Source organism: Osmerus eperlanus, chromosome 4 (genome assembly GCF_963692335.1).
Source record: "Osmerus eperlanus chromosome 4, fOsmEpe2.1, whole genome shotgun sequence".
Classification (NCBI taxonomy): Eukaryota; Metazoa; Chordata; class Actinopteri; order Osmeriformes; family Osmeridae; genus Osmerus; species Osmerus eperlanus.
Window position 1 is genome coordinate 21030903 of NC_085021.1, and position 18526 is coordinate 21049428.

At 43.2% G+C, this 18526-nt stretch overlaps 1 protein-coding gene across 2 annotated transcripts in view; it reads right to left on the reverse strand.

Moving 5' to 3' along the window:
* LOC134019374 (thymocyte selection-associated high mobility group box protein TOX-like) overlaps positions 1-18526 on the reverse strand; it is a 64563-nt gene that overhangs the window by 12544 nt on the left and 33493 nt on the right. The window contains exons 3-5 of one of the 2 annotated variants that reach the window (XM_062460208.1): positions 16546-16605; positions 7397-7651; positions 6987-7064 (exon numbers count right to left, since the gene is read on the reverse strand). In XM_062460208.1, coding sequence (XP_062316192.1) covers positions 6987-7064; positions 7397-7651; positions 16546-16605 — 393 coding nt within the window. The remainder of the gene's footprint in view (positions 1-6986; positions 7065-7396; positions 7652-16545; positions 16606-18526) is intronic. The other variant, XM_062460209.1, reaches the window with a different exon arrangement.

An 18526-nucleotide genomic window follows, 5' to 3' on the forward strand; every position in this document is an offset into this window, starting at 1 on the left:
TGACAGTGTGAAGATAACCGCTTCACTTCCAACTGCTGAGGAGAAAAGCCCAACTTCCCACCAAACCACCCCAAAACCCTTTAAATCACCCAGGGTTTTTTTTATATTCATATAAAACATTTTTATTTATTAATTTTTATGCATCAGGAGGCTTAGTCAACACCCTAATCTCCTAAATGCGAACACCTCATGCGACTCTCCTCGCCTCTTTCTCTCTCTGTCTCCCGCTGAGACACCACAAGACGGTCCACACCAGTGGTGCACAGACATTATGAAAGGCTATTATGATGTCTGCTCCATGGTTGCCATAGGTACTATATGCTAATTGTCATCCAGGGCAGAGGCAGAGGGGGGGTGGGGGGGTTTGTCTGGCGGCTTTGTTTGGCCACTGACGTACTCGGCTGGCCGACGGAAGATGGCGGAGAAGGTGTGTTTCGAACGCACCTCTCCCACCGGCAGGGCGCCCGGAACCAGCTGGGATACGTGTTCCCGCTTCAGCGCAACTCACGTGTGGCTTGAGGAGTTGCTGAGAAGTGAGTCCTTGTTGAATCTAACCAGTCCTAGTACAACAAGTGCAGAGAACCAGCTGTGATTCCCCACCATTGATACTGCAGCTTCAGTCTTTCTATAAAACATCAGAAGCTTCCTTGGTGTCTACAGTCCTCTGGGCCTCTCTACATTCTCCTCATCTGTCCTCAGAACAGAACCTGTAACCCCCTTCTTCAGAACCTCCAACCCCCCTCTTTAGAATCTCTAACCCCCTTCTTCAGAACCTCCAACCCCCCTCTTTAGAATCTCTAACCCCCTTCTTCAGAACCTCCAACCCCCCTCTTTAGAATCTCTAACCCCCCTCTTTAGAATCTCTAACCCCCTTCTTCAGAACCTCCAACCCCCTTCTTGAGAACCCTGACTCACTGCTCCCTGGGAGAGAGAGTAATAGTTTCCTCGCGCAGGGTCCGCCGCTCGCTATTGTAGAATCACAGAGCGTTTAATTGAAACAAATGACTCTAATAATGGGACATTATCCCCACAGGCTGGCTGTGTGGTGGGCCCTAATTAGCGCCGCAGCGAGGACGCCTCGCAACGCTGATCCCTCAAAGGAAAACGGGCAAACCCCTTTTAAAGGGAGCCCGGGCGGGACGTTTTCCGATCGCCGCGCGAGCGTGTTGCCTCTCCAGGCAAGCGTGGAAAACAAACGTTTTGTCGCCCCCCCTCCTCCTCGCCCCCCTCTCCTCGTACCCAGTCCTGTCTCTGGGGCCCACGTTCAAATCGCTCCAAATCGTCCACCATCTCAACCCTCCTCCCTTGCTCGCTCGCTGATGAGACTTTACGGATCTTGTGTGGGAATTCTTTGAGTGTTTCGTTCTCTATTTGAAGGAATTCTAGTTTGGGATTTTGCTTTGATGGGGCTAATGTGCCCAACATAATTATTCTGTGCAAAACTGTTTCCATCACAATGAAAATCGGTTCTCCAGATTCAATTGTTTACCCATGTACATCATCTCAATTCAGCTAATGCAAAGTTCAAATCCCTGTGACCATGCTGTTTTAAATATTCATTAGCCTCAACAGTCGCTTAACGTTATTTGAATTAGCCGCATGAATATTTATGATCGGCAATGAATGCTCATTTGTTTTTAATGCTAAATCCTTTAATTATCCTTTTCATTTCCTCACTGTCACACATTCATAATAAGCAACTAAAAACAAAGCTTTGCTTTGAAAATATAATTATAAAGTATTTGTTTTTGTATTGTTTTAAGTGAATCATAGTGCCAGGACAATTGTTTGTATTAGTTTCTACTTCAGTGACAGGAGACATTTCTCAAAGCAGTTGTCTGGACATTCACTGAAAGGTATCCATCTTTTTGTCAAATGAAACGCCTGAACAGAAAACATTCCATCTGTGGCTAAAACAAAAGTGATTTATCTGGACACGAAATCAAGATGTCATATCTATTCCCCTGAAAGCCAACAGTGCAGGCCGGTCATATGAGATATGTTTCTGGTCTGAAAAGATTCTCTATCTTACAAAACAGTGGCCTCTTTTCATGTTGGCCCTTACTGCCATACTGTAAGTATTAATGGAGAATTGAAATTTAGCTTTATAACGTTATGCCCATGAAGAGGTTTAGATGTGTGTACAGTATTATGGAAAGTTTGTCTAAGGTCACATTTGACCTTATATAATGTTTCGTTGGCACTCTACATACTTTGGTGCTGTCAATAGATGCTTTTATGTTGTTGCACTAAAATATTGGTGGATCTTTTTCTTCTGTCTCTGTCCTAAATGCCAAGTGATGCAAAATAAATTTCCTTTATCAGATTAAATGAAGTCAAATTAAGTCAAGCTCACATAACCTTGTAGCAATCAGCGACTCTGACAAGAATTGATCCTGAAAACACAGACACGCACAAACACACATTTATACAGCACACACACACGCATTCATCTACATCATCAAACACTGCTGCTAAATTGCAGAACAACACAGATACAAAGATATTGCGTAGCTGGTTTATCGGCTTACAATAAGACATTTATTAACAGTGAAAGGGCCTTTTAGTATCCGTAAAGCACTTAAGGTATGTCATAAGGACAGTGCATGTCGCCATGCCAACAGGACTAAGCTGACATGACTGTATGAGCCCAGCCCATGCCTGACTATGTTTGAAGTTTGTGGTCTGACCCTGCCAGGAATAGCCATGTAGCGCCACATGTCTGACAAGACTGAACAAATCCCCCATTACGGATAACGTGACTGTGGGCGACATGAACTTGCGGATTTTGGCAAACAGGGGTACTTCCAACCCCTACAGCCCCAAACACACACACACCTCCCCAAACACACACACAAACACCCCCCTAAACACACGCACACACCTCCCCAAACACACACACAAACACCCCCCTAAACACACGCACACACCTCCCCAAACACACACACACAAACACCCCCCCAAACACACACACACACCTCCCCAAACACATACACAAACACCCCCCCAAACACACACACATACCTCCCCAAACACACACACAAACACCCCCCCAAACACACACACACACCTCCCCAAACACACACACAAACACCCCCCCAAACACACACACATACCTCCCCAAACACACACACAAACACCCCCCCCAAACACACACACACACCTCCCCAAACACACACACAAACACCTCCCCAAACGAACCTCGTTATGCTTGTAATGAGACGTCAGGGCTGGCGCTCAGTTTCAATATTTAAACGTGGCGGCGGACGCCTCAGCGGCCCTTCAAACCCCCTCCCTCCCCTCCCCCTCCCTCCCCTCCCCTCCCCCACCCCCTCCCTCCCCCTCCCCCTCCCTCCCCTCCCCCTCCCCCACCCCAGCCCCTAGACCCTCATTACCGCCACACAGAGAACTCCTCTTTTTCAAAGAGACAAATCTGGCTCCCATCCCACCGCCCGGGCACCAGCCAGGCCCGGGGATCCAGGGGCCTGTCGAACATGAAAGCCCACCCTCCCCCCCATTGCAGGGGGCCACAGGCAACTGAGGGAGAGGGGTTACATGGGGATTCACTCGTTGTAATAAGCACCCAGACTCAAGGATGGTGACAGAGTACAGTACGGCCTCCAGTCATCCAGGCCTCTTTCTGGCCACAGAGTGTTGGAGTGGGGGTGTGTGTGGAGGGGTTAAACTGTGGGTGGTGGGACTACTTTGGGGTAAACTTGAGAGTTATGTCTCAAGTAATGTGATTGGAAAATTTGAATTTCTTCAGTAGGCTGTAGAATAATATTTTTTCCAACTTCAAAGGATTTAGTTGTTATGGTTGCATTGTTACCTGTTTATCCGTGTGCAGTTTGTCAAACGATAATTTCGCTGTGCAAAAATTCAGACTAAATTGCCTACAGTATGCAGAATAAAACCTCTTTGAAAGGGAAACCGCTTGAATAAGCTCTATAACCACCATATTGTCAGAGTTATCTACAATTATGCTGTGGACATCAACACTGCATCTAAATGCCCCAAACACTCATTTCTCCTCACTGCACCCTGTCTGTTTCTCCACCCAATGTTCATGTCATCTTTTGATGTGGCTGTTAATACCAGCCTGAGCAGAATTCAGATGAAATGAGAGAGAGAGAGAAAGAGAGAGAGAGAGAGAAAGACAGAGAGAAAAAGAGAGAGAGAGAGAAGGAAGAGGAGAAGGCTGTCAAAGACAGGATGTAGTCAACAGAGAAAGAGGAGGGGTGGAAGAGACGGGATAATATCGTCCTCTTCACAGTGAGACCCAACACTTCCAACTGGTCCAAAATGAAGCTTCAAGTTGATAACAAGGACTCTTATTTTATTCATAACAAGCAAACGTAGGCTTTTCCTGAAGTTCAGTACAGCCAGAATTCCTATCTTTAAAAAAAAAAAAAATGATATTGCCTTTTCCTAACACTGCAATGATTTAACTATCTTTGCCATATGATAGAAAAAAAGCAAAAGATGAAAGGTAAAAAAGTATTGTCTTTGCTGAACGTTGTACTAAAACCCTAGACCACTTCCCCTGAGATGAAAAATATCTATTTCTCCAGCTGAGCTAATTTGTAGGGGGTTTAAATGTTTACTGTTAAGTTTCAACATTGATTATGTGTTGTATCCTTGAGGTACTGTTGTTGAATCAACATTTTTACTGATCTACTTAACCTGTAATGAAAGAGAATCCTCAATAATTTACACTGTCAAAGCAGTAGATATTACACAAGGTAATACTAAGAACTTCAAGGAATGTTATTCTGTATTTATATAATTAGACATGCCTTCTATTCATCTGTTTTAAGCTCACACCATAAATAATCCTTGAACGCATCTATTTTGCTTTTGTTGCCATGAAATTAAGGTTACTTTACTTCATAGGGAAACATAAGATGAAAAATTGTTTCTTAATGGTATGAAAATGGAAAAAACCTGGTCTACCATTCCTTTAATATCAGTATATTTCTCCATATACTCAAACCTACCTTCCTATTTCTGTGCTCAGATATAAGCTCTTCTTGTCCCAGGAGATAATAAATGAATTGAATTTTTTTTCTCTCTCTCTTATCGGTCATCTATTTTTCCAGAGTAAGCTATTACTTGCTCCGGTTGCTAAGCAACAGGAAATATTAATAGTCACTATTATTAGCCGGGTTCTGCCAGAGTAGTACTAAAATGAGGAAGTGGAGAGCATGAATGTGTTACATAAATCTTTAGGCCTTTCACTGCATGTGCTAGTCTGTGTTTGTGTGGTGATTTATTGCAATGATGGATCATTTATGGGAAAAGGGAGTGTGAAATACGAAAATGGAACATTACCCTGAAGGGCTATTTGAGAATAAATAATTGCAAAGGTGAAATGAAAACTGTTTAAAAACCAGGGCGCTCTCTCTGTCTCAATGAACTGTTATTGGCCAAACACACTGAGAGGAAGAGATGGGCTTTCCTATACATTGACATTGAGTCATTTAGCAGACGCTCTTATCCAGAGCGACGTACAGTAAGTACAGGGACATTCCCCCGAGGAAAGTAGGGTGAAGTGCCTTGCCCAAGGACACAACGCCATTTGGCACAGCCGGGAATCGAACTGGCCGGGAGTCTGATTACTAGCCCGACTCCCTCACCGCTCAGCCACCTGACTCCGAATAGGTAATACAGATACAGAATAGGTAAATGGAGGTAAATTAGAAAGGCATACATACTTTACTGCCTACATACACAAACATGTGCAGTACAAACAAACAAACATACACACATAAACAAATGTATACTCCCAAATACACAAAAACACATACACATCCTTAAACTTCCCACAGAAATCTTATCGCAACTATATGAAATAAATCGGTACACTTGGAGGATTTAAAACCAAGATGTTGACTGACTACAACCAATAACTAAGCTTATAATTAACTTTAAAATGTTGAAATGAATGATATCTCACTACGGCATGAGACATATTTAGCTCACAGTACTTCAGTTAGCTATGCATCGTCTTACTGTAAGCTTGGAGTCAGTTTCTACCACACACAGAAAACACAACTTATGCAGTTTGATTCTGAAATCACATAAGACCTGATTAACAGAGGATAAATGCCACACAGATACTCACATTAAAGCATGAATATTTATAGTGAGAGAAAAAAAAGAAGTTATTTGTGTCAGATGAAAGTATATAACATTGAATAATTCACAAGTGGGGCCCCATTTATAATTTATCTGGTTGGATTCTATGATTAAAGCCTATGAGTGAGTTCGCCAGGGGTGTTTGCATGTTCAGTGTGAACCATGTTTAACACATGAAATAGTCGCTTCGCCAGGGTTGGATTGGAGGTCCTTTTGAAAAGAAAAAGTAGCTGACAAGGGAGATCCCTTCTTTTCCCCTTGAAGACCAAACCCCCCCCCTTCCCCTCCCCCTTTTTTTTGTGTGTGGGGGGGGGGGATTTTTTTCGATCAGAGAGTGAATGAAAATGTGCACTGCACAGTTTCTTGCTCGCTCACTTTGAGGGAATAAAATCTTTGAGAAGAGCAACTGAATAGATACTAAAGAGCTGTGCTGAAAAGAGCTGGAAGCTGCGGTTGAAAAAAAGAACCAGAATCTTTGAAAGTAGGGATATTGCTTATATCTGCAGTGGTCTTTGCAGTTTTATGTTCGCTACTGACTGTATTTGGAACATTATTCCACTCCTTGATAATGTTTTCCTCAGTTATAACATGGCTCTCACAAAGCCTTATTTAACATGTTAAACATGCTGCATGTTATATTTTCATTTTCAGTTAGAATTTCAAATACACCAGGTTAAATGTCTACCAGTTAGTACATAGTACTAGTACATTTGACACGTGAATGACAAGATAAACAAATCAAAGCTTATTCCTCAGACGTGATTAAAAAAAGGTAAAGCCAAAGTCACATGACAGCCTCAAAGGAATACTCTCCACCCTAGTATTGAAGTTTGTAAGAGTTTTCAGACCTCATAAGTGGTCTTTGGTCGAGATGGTTCAACGTCCCATCCCAACGGATATGTGGATCCAGCTGTATGCCTCAACCACTAATGGAGAAAAAAGTACTTCAAATCAGGAAGGGCAAGGCAGTGTCAGCACAATACAAACTTCTCATTCATAGAAGACAAAGGTACACAGCTGGATCTACAACGTGATTCTCCTCTCCACAGCTGCATTTCTACAACAGACACCCTCGGGTGAAGAAACCATCTAAAACGTCAAGTTGACTATCAACACACATATTTAACCAAAAACACCTTAGAGATGAGAAAAAAAGAAAAACACCTCAAGGATTTCCAAAAGGCCTCCTTGGTTGCTCCTTCCGCCTCTAAGAGACCTATGTATGTGGAGGATGTGGAGGGGGAGAAGGGGAACTTACCGCGTGCATTGGCCCAGCTAGGAGGTGGCTATCCTGCCCCAGCATGTTGGACATCATTAGGGCGGGCAGCTCCGGGTAGGAGTAGGGGTTGAGCAGCCCGTTGTGGGGCAGGCCGTGGAAGGGGTAGCCTGACTCGGGATCCATGAGGTGGAGCAGAGAGGGGTCTGCATGGTTCGGGGGAGTGATGGGCGGGATCTCATAATCTTCATCGCCTCCTCCTCCGCCGTTGCTGCCTCGGCCTTGACTGGAGTAGCTCTAGGGGGAGCAGAGAGGGAGAGGGAGGAAGGAAGAGGAGAGGTAGGGAGAGAGGGAGATAGAGGGAGGGAGAGAGGGAGTGAAGAGATAGAGAGCCGAGGGAGAAAGAGAGATGCATGATGAGAACATTGCAGAAACCGATTGTGTAGAAAAGCACCCAGTAGGAAAACAGGGATTGAAACTGATCCTTCAGACTCTGATATATTAGCAAACACAATTACACATTAAGCAACCATTCATATATCACAGGTGACATATACGTTCTGATAAATACCCCGTGGCACCAACCATCATTAGTTACAGGACTGTAGTGACATTCCCAGTTACCACAACACCTACCCATGGACACAACTAACAGCCTCCAGAATCTGAAAATATAGCAGTTCCAGTTTAAGAACCATGATTGGGTGCCGATGGCATTCCCTACACCTGACACACCTGACACACAGGTTTACAAATTAGGAGCCGTATCTCTAAGTCGAGTCTGTGACCTCCTTGTTCAGAATGAAGTGAGAGATACTTTCTTATGATTGGCCAAATGCAAATAGGTGCTATACTGTAGGAGCTACATGAGGAAGGTTGACAGTGGCATCTTCAAGGGCCATCTTGACATAATATTGTGCTGAGAAATATGGTTTTGCACTCTCAAAAAGCACACTGAGGGTATTCACCAGGGAATGAAAAGCAATTTTGTCAGAGGCAATCTGATGCTGACTGCTTTTATAATGACTGGGGAAAATTAATCATCACAAATAATATTCCGGTGTCAGGCATTCAAGAGCTTTTTAATAGAATTTTTATGATTCATGTCTCGTGGTACACATCAAGCAGTCCGTTCTGCAACATTTCAGAAATCAATTCAATATCATCTTCGTGTAGGCTGTCATCTCTCCTGCCAAGGCAGCCATTTATCTTCCAAACAAATACTTTTAGCAAACAAATGGTAAGAAATGCTTTGGGAAAGCTGGAATGTTCCGTGCTGAAGCACAGAAGCCAAAAAAGGAAAGAATGTTGTTAGCTAAGAAATATAAAACTGGATGTTATATATTTTCTGCCTATAATATAATGTAGACTAACATCTGGTCTGATATCCTTGGACGGACAGCTTTATACTAATTTTATGTTTCTTTACCCACATACTCCCAAAAACATATATGGGAGATTTTATCCAATTTTATCGAACTGAAAATTTAAAAATCATATATGTGATATTGTTAGAACTAAAACTCATAAATTGTATATGTTGAAAACAGGTGCATACAATACCTGCCTCTGTCCTTATTTTTATTTGTCATTTGTCATTTTTACCTCAAATACATTGTGTTTCATAATTCTAGAGGGGTATAGACCACTTATTTTTCCCGGCAACAGCCAGGGCAGGAGGAGTGGTATATCTAGACTTCCACAACAACGAATCCAAGCCAATAAAATTACCTAGAACAAGTTATTTATCTAAAGCCAATAATATGACTACAGTACTGTAACATATTTAAACTCTTTGCTGCGATTCGCTGGAATTTAATTACAGTAGCTTGTTATTTTATCCGTAGTGTGTATTATTCACACTGTAAATCCTCACAACACAGCTACAGTCCGAAGCGTTTGATCCCAACATTCATCCAACTACAATCGTCAGCTTCAAACGATACATTCCCAGAGATGACAAGTAAATGATGTAACTGTACATGTTCAAAGATCTGAATGTTGTGAAAGGCTATATAAGTACAAGCTAGCCTTCGATTGTCTTCACTGCTTGGCCTGATGCCCTTGAGGATAAGATGTGGGACAAGGACGCCACAAGTGTAATATTTTCAAACGTAGATAAATAATTCATAAATATACTGTCTTTCAGGACATGGCAGAGAGCGGATAAAAGAGAAGGGTCAGAATGAAATGGCAAATGTTGATTCAGCCTCTTTCACCAACCTTCACCCTCCCTTGAAAGGTGAAATTTAAGCAAATCTTTCATTTTCCTGGGGAGGGCATGCTTGTAAAGGTAAGATTCTTCATCTCTTTGGGATTTTCTTCCTGGCAGTCCACGTGACTTAGTATTGAATACATGTATTTTTCAATGTGACTTTACATTGGGTTTTAGAATTGCCTAAGCGGGTGAAATAACTTATTTTCATTTCTGTTAATATAGCATCGTTTCAAGTTTGATAGTGTGCTAGAAATACCATTTAACAACTGAGTATGGTATAGCTTTTTAAACCAAAGTGCCCTAGCCATATGTTACATTGGAATAATAACAGATCGGCCTTGTTTTAGTGGTAAACAACAGCTGGCGATGCATAAATAATAGTCCTCATGTCCAGTCGCTATAGATAAGATATGAGTCACCGATAGCAGGAAATTTGAGCAAGTAAAATAAATTATACAGCAACTTTCGAGCAATGTCAAAATATCAGACTCCAGGGGTCGAAGAGAATGAAAGAGAAACACGCCAAGAAACGTCGACTCGACTCTGAACTCTACTCAGGCGTGCTGCTGAACTGACCGTGAGGAGGACAGTACACACACAAGCGTTTGACCCGGCTTTGAAGATGACAAGAACCTCCATTTGGGTGATGTATCAGCAGAACCAGTCACAGTAATACAATAGATGGCTAACAACAGCCCCCTCGATATAAAAGAGGCCGAAGATGGATTTCGGGGCTCGCTGACTGACAGCGTGGCAGAGCCGGGATAAGTGGACTACGGAAGGGCGTCTTCTCTTGTCCAATCACATCCCAGGGTCACAGGTAACGTCCGTCACAAAGGACAGGTTGGCCGGGGAGGTGGGCGCGGTCCACAGGGGCTGGGGAATAAGCTACCCCCCCCCTCCCCTCCACTAGCAATTCTCTCAAATGTCACTTCAAAATGGATCTCATTTAGGTCGGGCAGGAGACCACTCTGCTCTCCGGAGGGTTCGGATTGGCCAGTACAAGCAGAGCTCCGACTTCAAAAACACACAAAATACAAAGTCTTTCAATCACAGCAGCTACGAGGAAACACTTTATAAACTCCCATCAGTTCAGCTCCATCATCCCTTAAAGTATGAAGATCAAAGAACTTGCGGGAAGAAATACACATTTAACTGATCTCCTGAATAAGCTCCTTCCATCATACAATATACTTTACTACCACACCAGGGTTGGGGCTGCAACCACATTTCCTTATTGTATTCATTGTAGAAAATAAAGCAACAAAATGAGTGAATGAATAAATAAATAAATGAATGCAGAAATAACTAACTAAATGAAGTCTGGTTCCCGTTGTCACTCCACCTCTCCAGGGAACATGGAAGCTCCAGTATGCACATATGGCACAATAGCCATCCCATAATCCCCTTTATTTTTATTTTCGTGATGTCATTCTCTTTAAGCCCTTTCTTTATGAGAGAGGAGAGGATGGGAGAGGAGAAAAAAGGAGAGAAGAGGTGGGGGAGGAGGGAGGAGAGGAAGGGGTGGGGCGGAGGAGAAGAGAGGAGAGAATAGTAGAGGAGGAGAGAGAAGGGGAGGGGAGCAGAGCAGAGGAGAAGAGAGGAAAAAAAAGGAGAGGAGGAGAGGGAGGGGCGAAAACAAATGATGTGAATCTCTCATTGTTCTTTCTCTATGCCCTCATTCCAGTCAGGGTAATCAGAGAACATTGTGATTTACTGTCAGTGAAGCCAGAGAGTGCGTCAGGGAGAATCCACTGTGGCAGGGGCCATTAAAATAGATTTAACTTCCCACAGTATTAGACCAGATGTCTACACTTCTATTATATTTCAATCAGGCATGACCTTGGTCTCCATATGATTAGGAGGATCACTAGAGTGGGTGTATGTGTGTGTGTAAGTGTGTGTGTGTGTGGAGGGGGTGAGGGGGGGGACGGAGGTTGATGATGAGGGATAAAAAAAAAAATTAACCCGGAAAACCAATAGAAATATCAAACTACTTAGTCCGTTAAATCCCTCTGCTGCGACCGGGAGAAGCCCGAAATAGATCCATGGTTTCAAGTTCGCTTAAAAGACCGTATGAATCATTGAGTGCTCCACTCTCTCCACAGTGGACACATTCTGGTTTTGGGGGAAGGATTTTGTGCATGTTTGACAGTGATGATGCCTGTGAGGTTACACCCACTGAGGCCTAGCATGGCAACATGCTAACTGCACTCTGGACCAAGTTTATTGTAATACAGTATGCACATTGACAGCCATCATTAGCAATGAAATGCTTGTTTGCCAGACTTCCTCATAAGTGCAGACGTTAGTAAAACTTTAGGGAAAAACATGCAAATAAAAAACTAAAATACTAAATATGAAATACTGTCCTGTTTCATCTTGACTGAGGAGGGAAGAGAGAGAAAGCGACAGACAGAAACCATGACCTAGAATCCATCCCGTTATCTTCCAGAACTCGAGTTGTGAAGGAGAAGCGCTATTAAAATAGCTGATAGGTATACCGAGGTCACTGGAGATGACTCATCCGGTTTCAGAGGATGATGGTAATTGGACTTATTGGCTGACATGGAGTGACCTACATAAGACTACATTTCCCAAACCTCCCAGCATGGGTGTGGACCTACTCTGTCCCTTGCAATGTAAGGTCAGTGAAAGACAAACTGTAGTTTTTTGTACGTTTTTTTTTTTTTTTTTTTTTACAAGAAATTACTTCAGTCGTCGAAGAACAAAATAATGAAGGAATCGGACTGGATCATTCAAATGTCCATCGTTCCTATGTTAAGTGTCTCAACGCTTTGCAAGTCCCCTTGGTGGAACACGTGAGCAGAAAATACTGACATCTGACACGATTTTCTCTGAAGGATTCAGAACATTTAGAGGAGAGCCATGGAGTAGTAATAGAAAGAAAAAGAGAGCGAGGGAGGGAGAGAGAGAGAGACAAGGAGGGAGACAGTGGAATACCTATTCTATGGGGATCTATAGAGGAGGCGGATGGCGAAGGAGGGGTGGGTGGGTGGGTGTTGTACTGGGGGTTTACTGGTACGTGGTGAGTCACCATTAAATAACTGTGCTCTTCACTTGGTCCTTTCGCCCACATGTGGTGAGTGGTGCCAGCGTGTTCTGAGGTGTCTGTTGAGTCAGTAGAACTGTGTGTGAGGGTGAGAGGGATAGAGATAGAAGGATAGAGAGAGAGAAATGGAGAGAAATGGAGAGAGTGAGTGAGAGAGAACCAGAGACAGGGACAGAGAGGGAGTAAGAGAGAGAGAGAGAGAGGCACAGAGAACACGCAGAGAGAATAAGAGAGAGAGATAGGGAGAGAAAGAGAGAGAGATAGAGAAAGGGTTTGCTCTGGGCTAGAGAGACTGTTTGGTTACCAGACTCCATTCAAATGATACAATTCCCTACATTTTTTTTTTGGGTCTGTGTTTTGGCATGCATGTGTAGACCTGTTTTTATGTTATGTCAAATTTGATAGATAGAGACAAAGAGAAAAAAAGAGAACGAGAGAGAACGAGAGAGAGAGAGAGAGAGAGAGAGAGAGAGAGAGAGAGAGAGAGAGAGAGAGAGAGAGAGAGAGAGAGAAGCCTTTATAGAACAGGTGAGGTTTCTATTCTAATCTGGATCATCAGCAACTGTTCTCCTGTGGTTGGCTAGATCAAGAGGACCAGCTCACATATTCCTCGGTCAGAGAACTAAAGGCACAACACACAAAACACCCACCGAACAGCAGCGAGCAGCTTCCAGGAAAACACCACCTCTCTTCTCTCACTCTGGCCCGTTGCAACACAGCAGAATAGAATAAGAGAGGTGTGTGTTGCATGTGGTATGTGTATGTGTGGTATGGGTATGTGTGTGTGTGTGTGTGTGTGTGTGAGATCATACCATGGGTAGGAAGTTGTAAATCCTGACCATGAACTCTATTGTAAATGCAGCCCATTGGGACACAGACTGTGAAAACACACCAGGAGATGACGCCTGTGACCCCCCACCACACATAACACACACACACATAACACACACACAAACATAACACACACACACACATAAGCACACACACTAACACACACACACAAACATCAAAACGCACGCACACACATGCAGGGTCTAGTCTGTAATCACTCAAACGGATCGCTACTGATTTCAGTACCAATCAAAAGTATTTCCTGTCTGTCACACTGGACTGATCTCCAATCAGTACAATTCTTTTTGGAAGGGGACGGGGGGAGGGGGGGAGGGATGTGGAGGGATGTGGAGACGGGGTTGTCCTGGACACCAAAATACATCAAAGTGAAAGGCTTTTAAAGATTTCATTTCCCACAAGGCTTCAGGTCCTGGAAGTCATTTTGGTGCGCAAGAAAACATCCACTATTTATAACATAAACATTATGTGCATGGTGGCACAACACAGTATGCGGTAAACATGTACAGCATCATCCCTACTGGCCTTATGGCCTAACACGTGTATCAGTCTCACCACACTATACGGCCACAACTGCAACAATCAGAGTAGTTGAGCACTACTGTCAATTAATCCTGGATTCTAGTGAGACTCCATAGTGGCTGTGAAGTGAATTAATACCATTCTATATAGTTTATATGTCTTATAGTATACACAATGCTAAGTAGATTACCTTAGTGCTGAACGTCACCAAACAGGGAATTAAACTGATTACAAAAGCATGTATAATGGAGGGTTAACTTAAAAATAACAAATTTGTGTAGCCAACACGCACTCACAAAAAGCAAACTTGCTAAAACCTTTTGAAGAAAGGTCTTTGTGAATGACTAGGTTGTGTGCTGGCCTAGTTTGAATCCCCCAAAAGCTGTTTCTGTTTAGTGGTTCTCGCTTTAAAAGCCCTGAGATGTTATTTGTAATAGAATATCTAGCGTCTGTGTTGAAGTGCTACCTAAATACATGCCCTGTGGAAACCTCCTTTTAGCTCACAAAGAAGAGCCTGTTCACATGCACATATTCACATGCAGGTTCAATACACTCAGGCTGGGGTGAGCATCAAAATGTTAGAATGTTGCTCACATTGAAGCCATAATGGTCATGGCTTGGAATCGTACAGCTTTACCAGCATACAACAAAAACATGGACTGATAATGTCATTATTTAAGTTAACAACTTCAAAACGAGTCACAAAACATGCACTGCCAGTTTTCAGTGTGAGCTAACTCAGACACACAACCACACAACCTCAATGTATCCATTAGCTGACTAATAACCGTCACAAATGAGTGCAGGGAAGATGCAATATATGAACCTCCAATTTGTCTCAATTTATCTGCGGAGGTAATTTATATGCACCAAGTAAATGCAAAGCTAATAGACACAATTAAGCGTCAATTAAACCATAATTGCCTCATCTTTGACAAACACATGCACTCCAGCAGTGATAATGAATTATGTGTCGCTTCGAGAAAAATACAGATGTTGCGATGTATGTGGCATTTTGTATTTACTGTACTAGACTCTAAACTACACCACATCTTGAGGTATTTTACTACATCACAGTGTTATCATTTCATGATATATCATCATCCTCGAGTCTGGGAAGCATGAAAAGTTACCTCTAAAAAGAGCGGTTAAGAGCATTCCTGATGCGTAGCTAAACTAATAGTCTGTGTAGTTTCTGCAAATACACAATTACACTTCAAGAAAATCCTACTTGTTCTCTGATTCATTATTATGGTTGGTCATTGGTTCATTTCCTGTACTTTTGTTCAAATGTCATTCTACTGGAATGGTACAGCAAAGGCAATCTTGTTATTGGACCTGAGTCGGACTGGGGGATTCAAGCTTCAAACCCATGTTTAGAGTAGCCAAAGGACCTTATGTTCAATAGAGGTGGCTATTGACATAACTTTAGGTCAGTGGCAATTGATATGTGACCACCATGGCAACAGAGCTGGAGGTTCACGACGATTAGCAAACAGCTAACGCACGTTCGGTGAGACGATTAGACTTTCTTACAGAAAACGGGCTCCCAAACTGTAGTACTTCATACACTATTACCACGAGTAAAGTTTCAAGTTTATAAACCATTTGAAGAAATACAAGATTTCTCGGTCCAGCTCCTCGCAACAGTTTCCTAGCGCCCTAACCTAGGTCTTATGGAGGTGTTTCTAAACCTCATTTAGAAATAAATAGGTTCTAATCCTGTGTGAGCATTTCTCAGACAGAAAGCCTCCGAGGCTGTCTCCCAACCCCTCATTACTGACGGCTGATATTGACATCAAAGGGAAGACTGAGGTGAAGGTTGAAGGGGAGCTCATCTCCTAGCCTCTCTTCCCAGTTCAGCGTTAGCCCGGTGCTAATTGACAGGGACTCTCAAACTAGCTTGACGTGTTTTCGTTAAACCATGGAGGCCTGCCGCATTATCAACAAATCCTGGAGCCCAAACTCTGCCATATGTCGACCCATGTGTTCCCCTCCGCCAGCTGTGAACGCTCTGCTCCCCATCGCGACCCAGCAGCTCTCTGTCCCGGATGAAACAACTCCAGCAACCTGCAGAGCCACTGAGCTTTAAACAGGCTCCTACATCTACACACAGTATGTAAGTAGGCCTACATACTACCTGAGTATTTACATTACATTTACATACCGTATAAGTACAACCTACATACAGTACATATAGAATATAAGTACTATCTAAGTATAAACTGGCCCCCTGTTGTACATACCGTATATGATATATAAGCTACCTACTTACTACCTCCATACTTACCGTATATAATACAGTACACATAAGAGAAGTATACTACCTAACTACATACATATAGAAGTATATACTACCTACAGTGTAATACATACTACAGGTCACAGGGTCGCTGAGAGTCGACAGCTCTGTATCAGTAACCAAAGGTTGCTGGTTCGAATACCTCATGTGTCCCAGGATAGAGAGATCCTGGACCTGGAAGCTGAGCATATGAGTCTGAGAATAGGATGGAATGTGAGCAAACTTACCTGGTTTGGTGACCGAAACTCTTGGTTATTGTCATTCATGTACATGTTGTCACCATCAAACTGAGAACAGAAATAGAAAAGAGAAACAAACATTGTCAATTAGGCTTCTGAGAGAGAGAGAGAGAACGAAAGAGAGGGAGAGAGAGAGAACGAATGAATGAAAGAGAGGGAGAGAGAGAGAACGAATGAATGAAAGAGAAGGAGAGAGAGAGAGCACTATGGGTGGCCCGAAGCGTCTAATGACTTTGTCACATTTGCTAAACCTCGTCGTTGTCGCGGCGACGTCGGTAATTACTGTTCATCAGCGGGGTGGTAATTAGACTGGTTGTGCCGAGTGACGAGTGATGGGCTTTCCCCTGTGGGGTCTACCATGCGGGGTAAGTGTGTGTGTGAGCTCCTATGTGATGTGTTTGTGTGAAAGCTCCAACAGTACATGTGTGTGTGTGTGTGTGTTCCGGGCATGCCATGTCTCTCACAAGGTGGGCAATGAGGAGAGTGTTAATCAGGCGTGCAAAGAACACTTCCTGTAGGTGCCAACACTGTGCTAACTGCAGCGTTAGCCTTGGCTGTGAACTCTGACCCCAACGGTGCCTGGGACAAGACCTGGGGTTAAGAACGCAGCATGTCGCTAGTTATCACAAGCGTGCTAGCTTGGCTGACAAGCTCTGTCTCACAGAGTAATTACCACGAATGAAATAGTTACTTGAGGACTTGAGTAGTAAAGGAAAGCACCCTGAATGGAGACCGGTCTTCTTTGCTGAACTGAAAGTCATTTTTTATATCACGGTTTGACCATTGAATTGAGCGTCAAAGAAGCAGAATACTGGTTGACAACCTTGCACTGGGGCTTTCTGGCACAGTCCTTTGTTCAGCAAATAGAACAAACCTGGACTGAACTGTAATGACAGTGTTTGCGGCATAGCAGTTCTGGAACTGTGGTGTCGTTTCAGAATGACAGTTCTGGAACCGGAATGTAGATACATTCAATAGGATCACAATCTTGAATTTGTTGACTACTGCCATTCTTTGCATTGCGACAGCTGCACGAACAAATCTCTCTCTCTCTCTGTGGCACTCCGTGAAAGTAGTGAAAACATGATCAAACTAGACAGCATTCCATGTCAAATTCCACAGATGATGAGATACAATGTAAGACTATTCATTTGGGTGGTCTCTCCTAAGGCTTGAGTAATGGATTGGCATTCGCTGACATAAACACAGGTAGAATATCAGTATCAGAACATCTCAGAAATTATGAACTCAAATGACTAATGGATAAATTATCTGTCAGCATGAAATACAATCTCCACAGACGAAATGAGAAAAGAAATATAACATCCTACGTCTGACAATATGAAGATGGATCAAGGAGGAGGGAGAGGAGGAGAGGGAGCGAGGGAGGGAGGGGGAGGCAAAGGAGGAGAGAGAAAGGGAGAACAAAATGGAAGAGAGACAAGGGGAGAGAGTGAGAGATTCTCAAATGACAGCAGATCATTGGTAGTAATGAGTGGAGAATGCATGGAAAGTCTCAGGCCTATGGTTGGTTAACGAAGCATCTCAAGGACCCGTGTGTTGATCCGCTCGCTCATTCTAATGATTACACGTCCTTCCCAGCTGATCTGCAACTGAGGCACATAAACCTGATGTCTCAATGACGACTCAAGACTTGAGTCTCACACTGTTTCCCTGACTCCAAAAATCCCTGTTTTGTTCGGAATTGATGCTAGCTAAATGCCAAAATCTTCTCTTTTATCTATGTGCTTAGTGTCTGATGTTAATATCACACTACTTAACAGTATGAAATGCATGTTGAGCTAGAAGCCCATGTGCTGTACAGTACCATAACCCTCGTGTCCAGATGTTTTACATTACATTTACATTTAGTCTTTCAGCAGACGCTCTTATCCAGAGCGACTTACAGTAAGTACAGGGACATTCCCCCCGAGGCAAGTAGGGTAAAGTGCCTTGCCCAAGGACACAA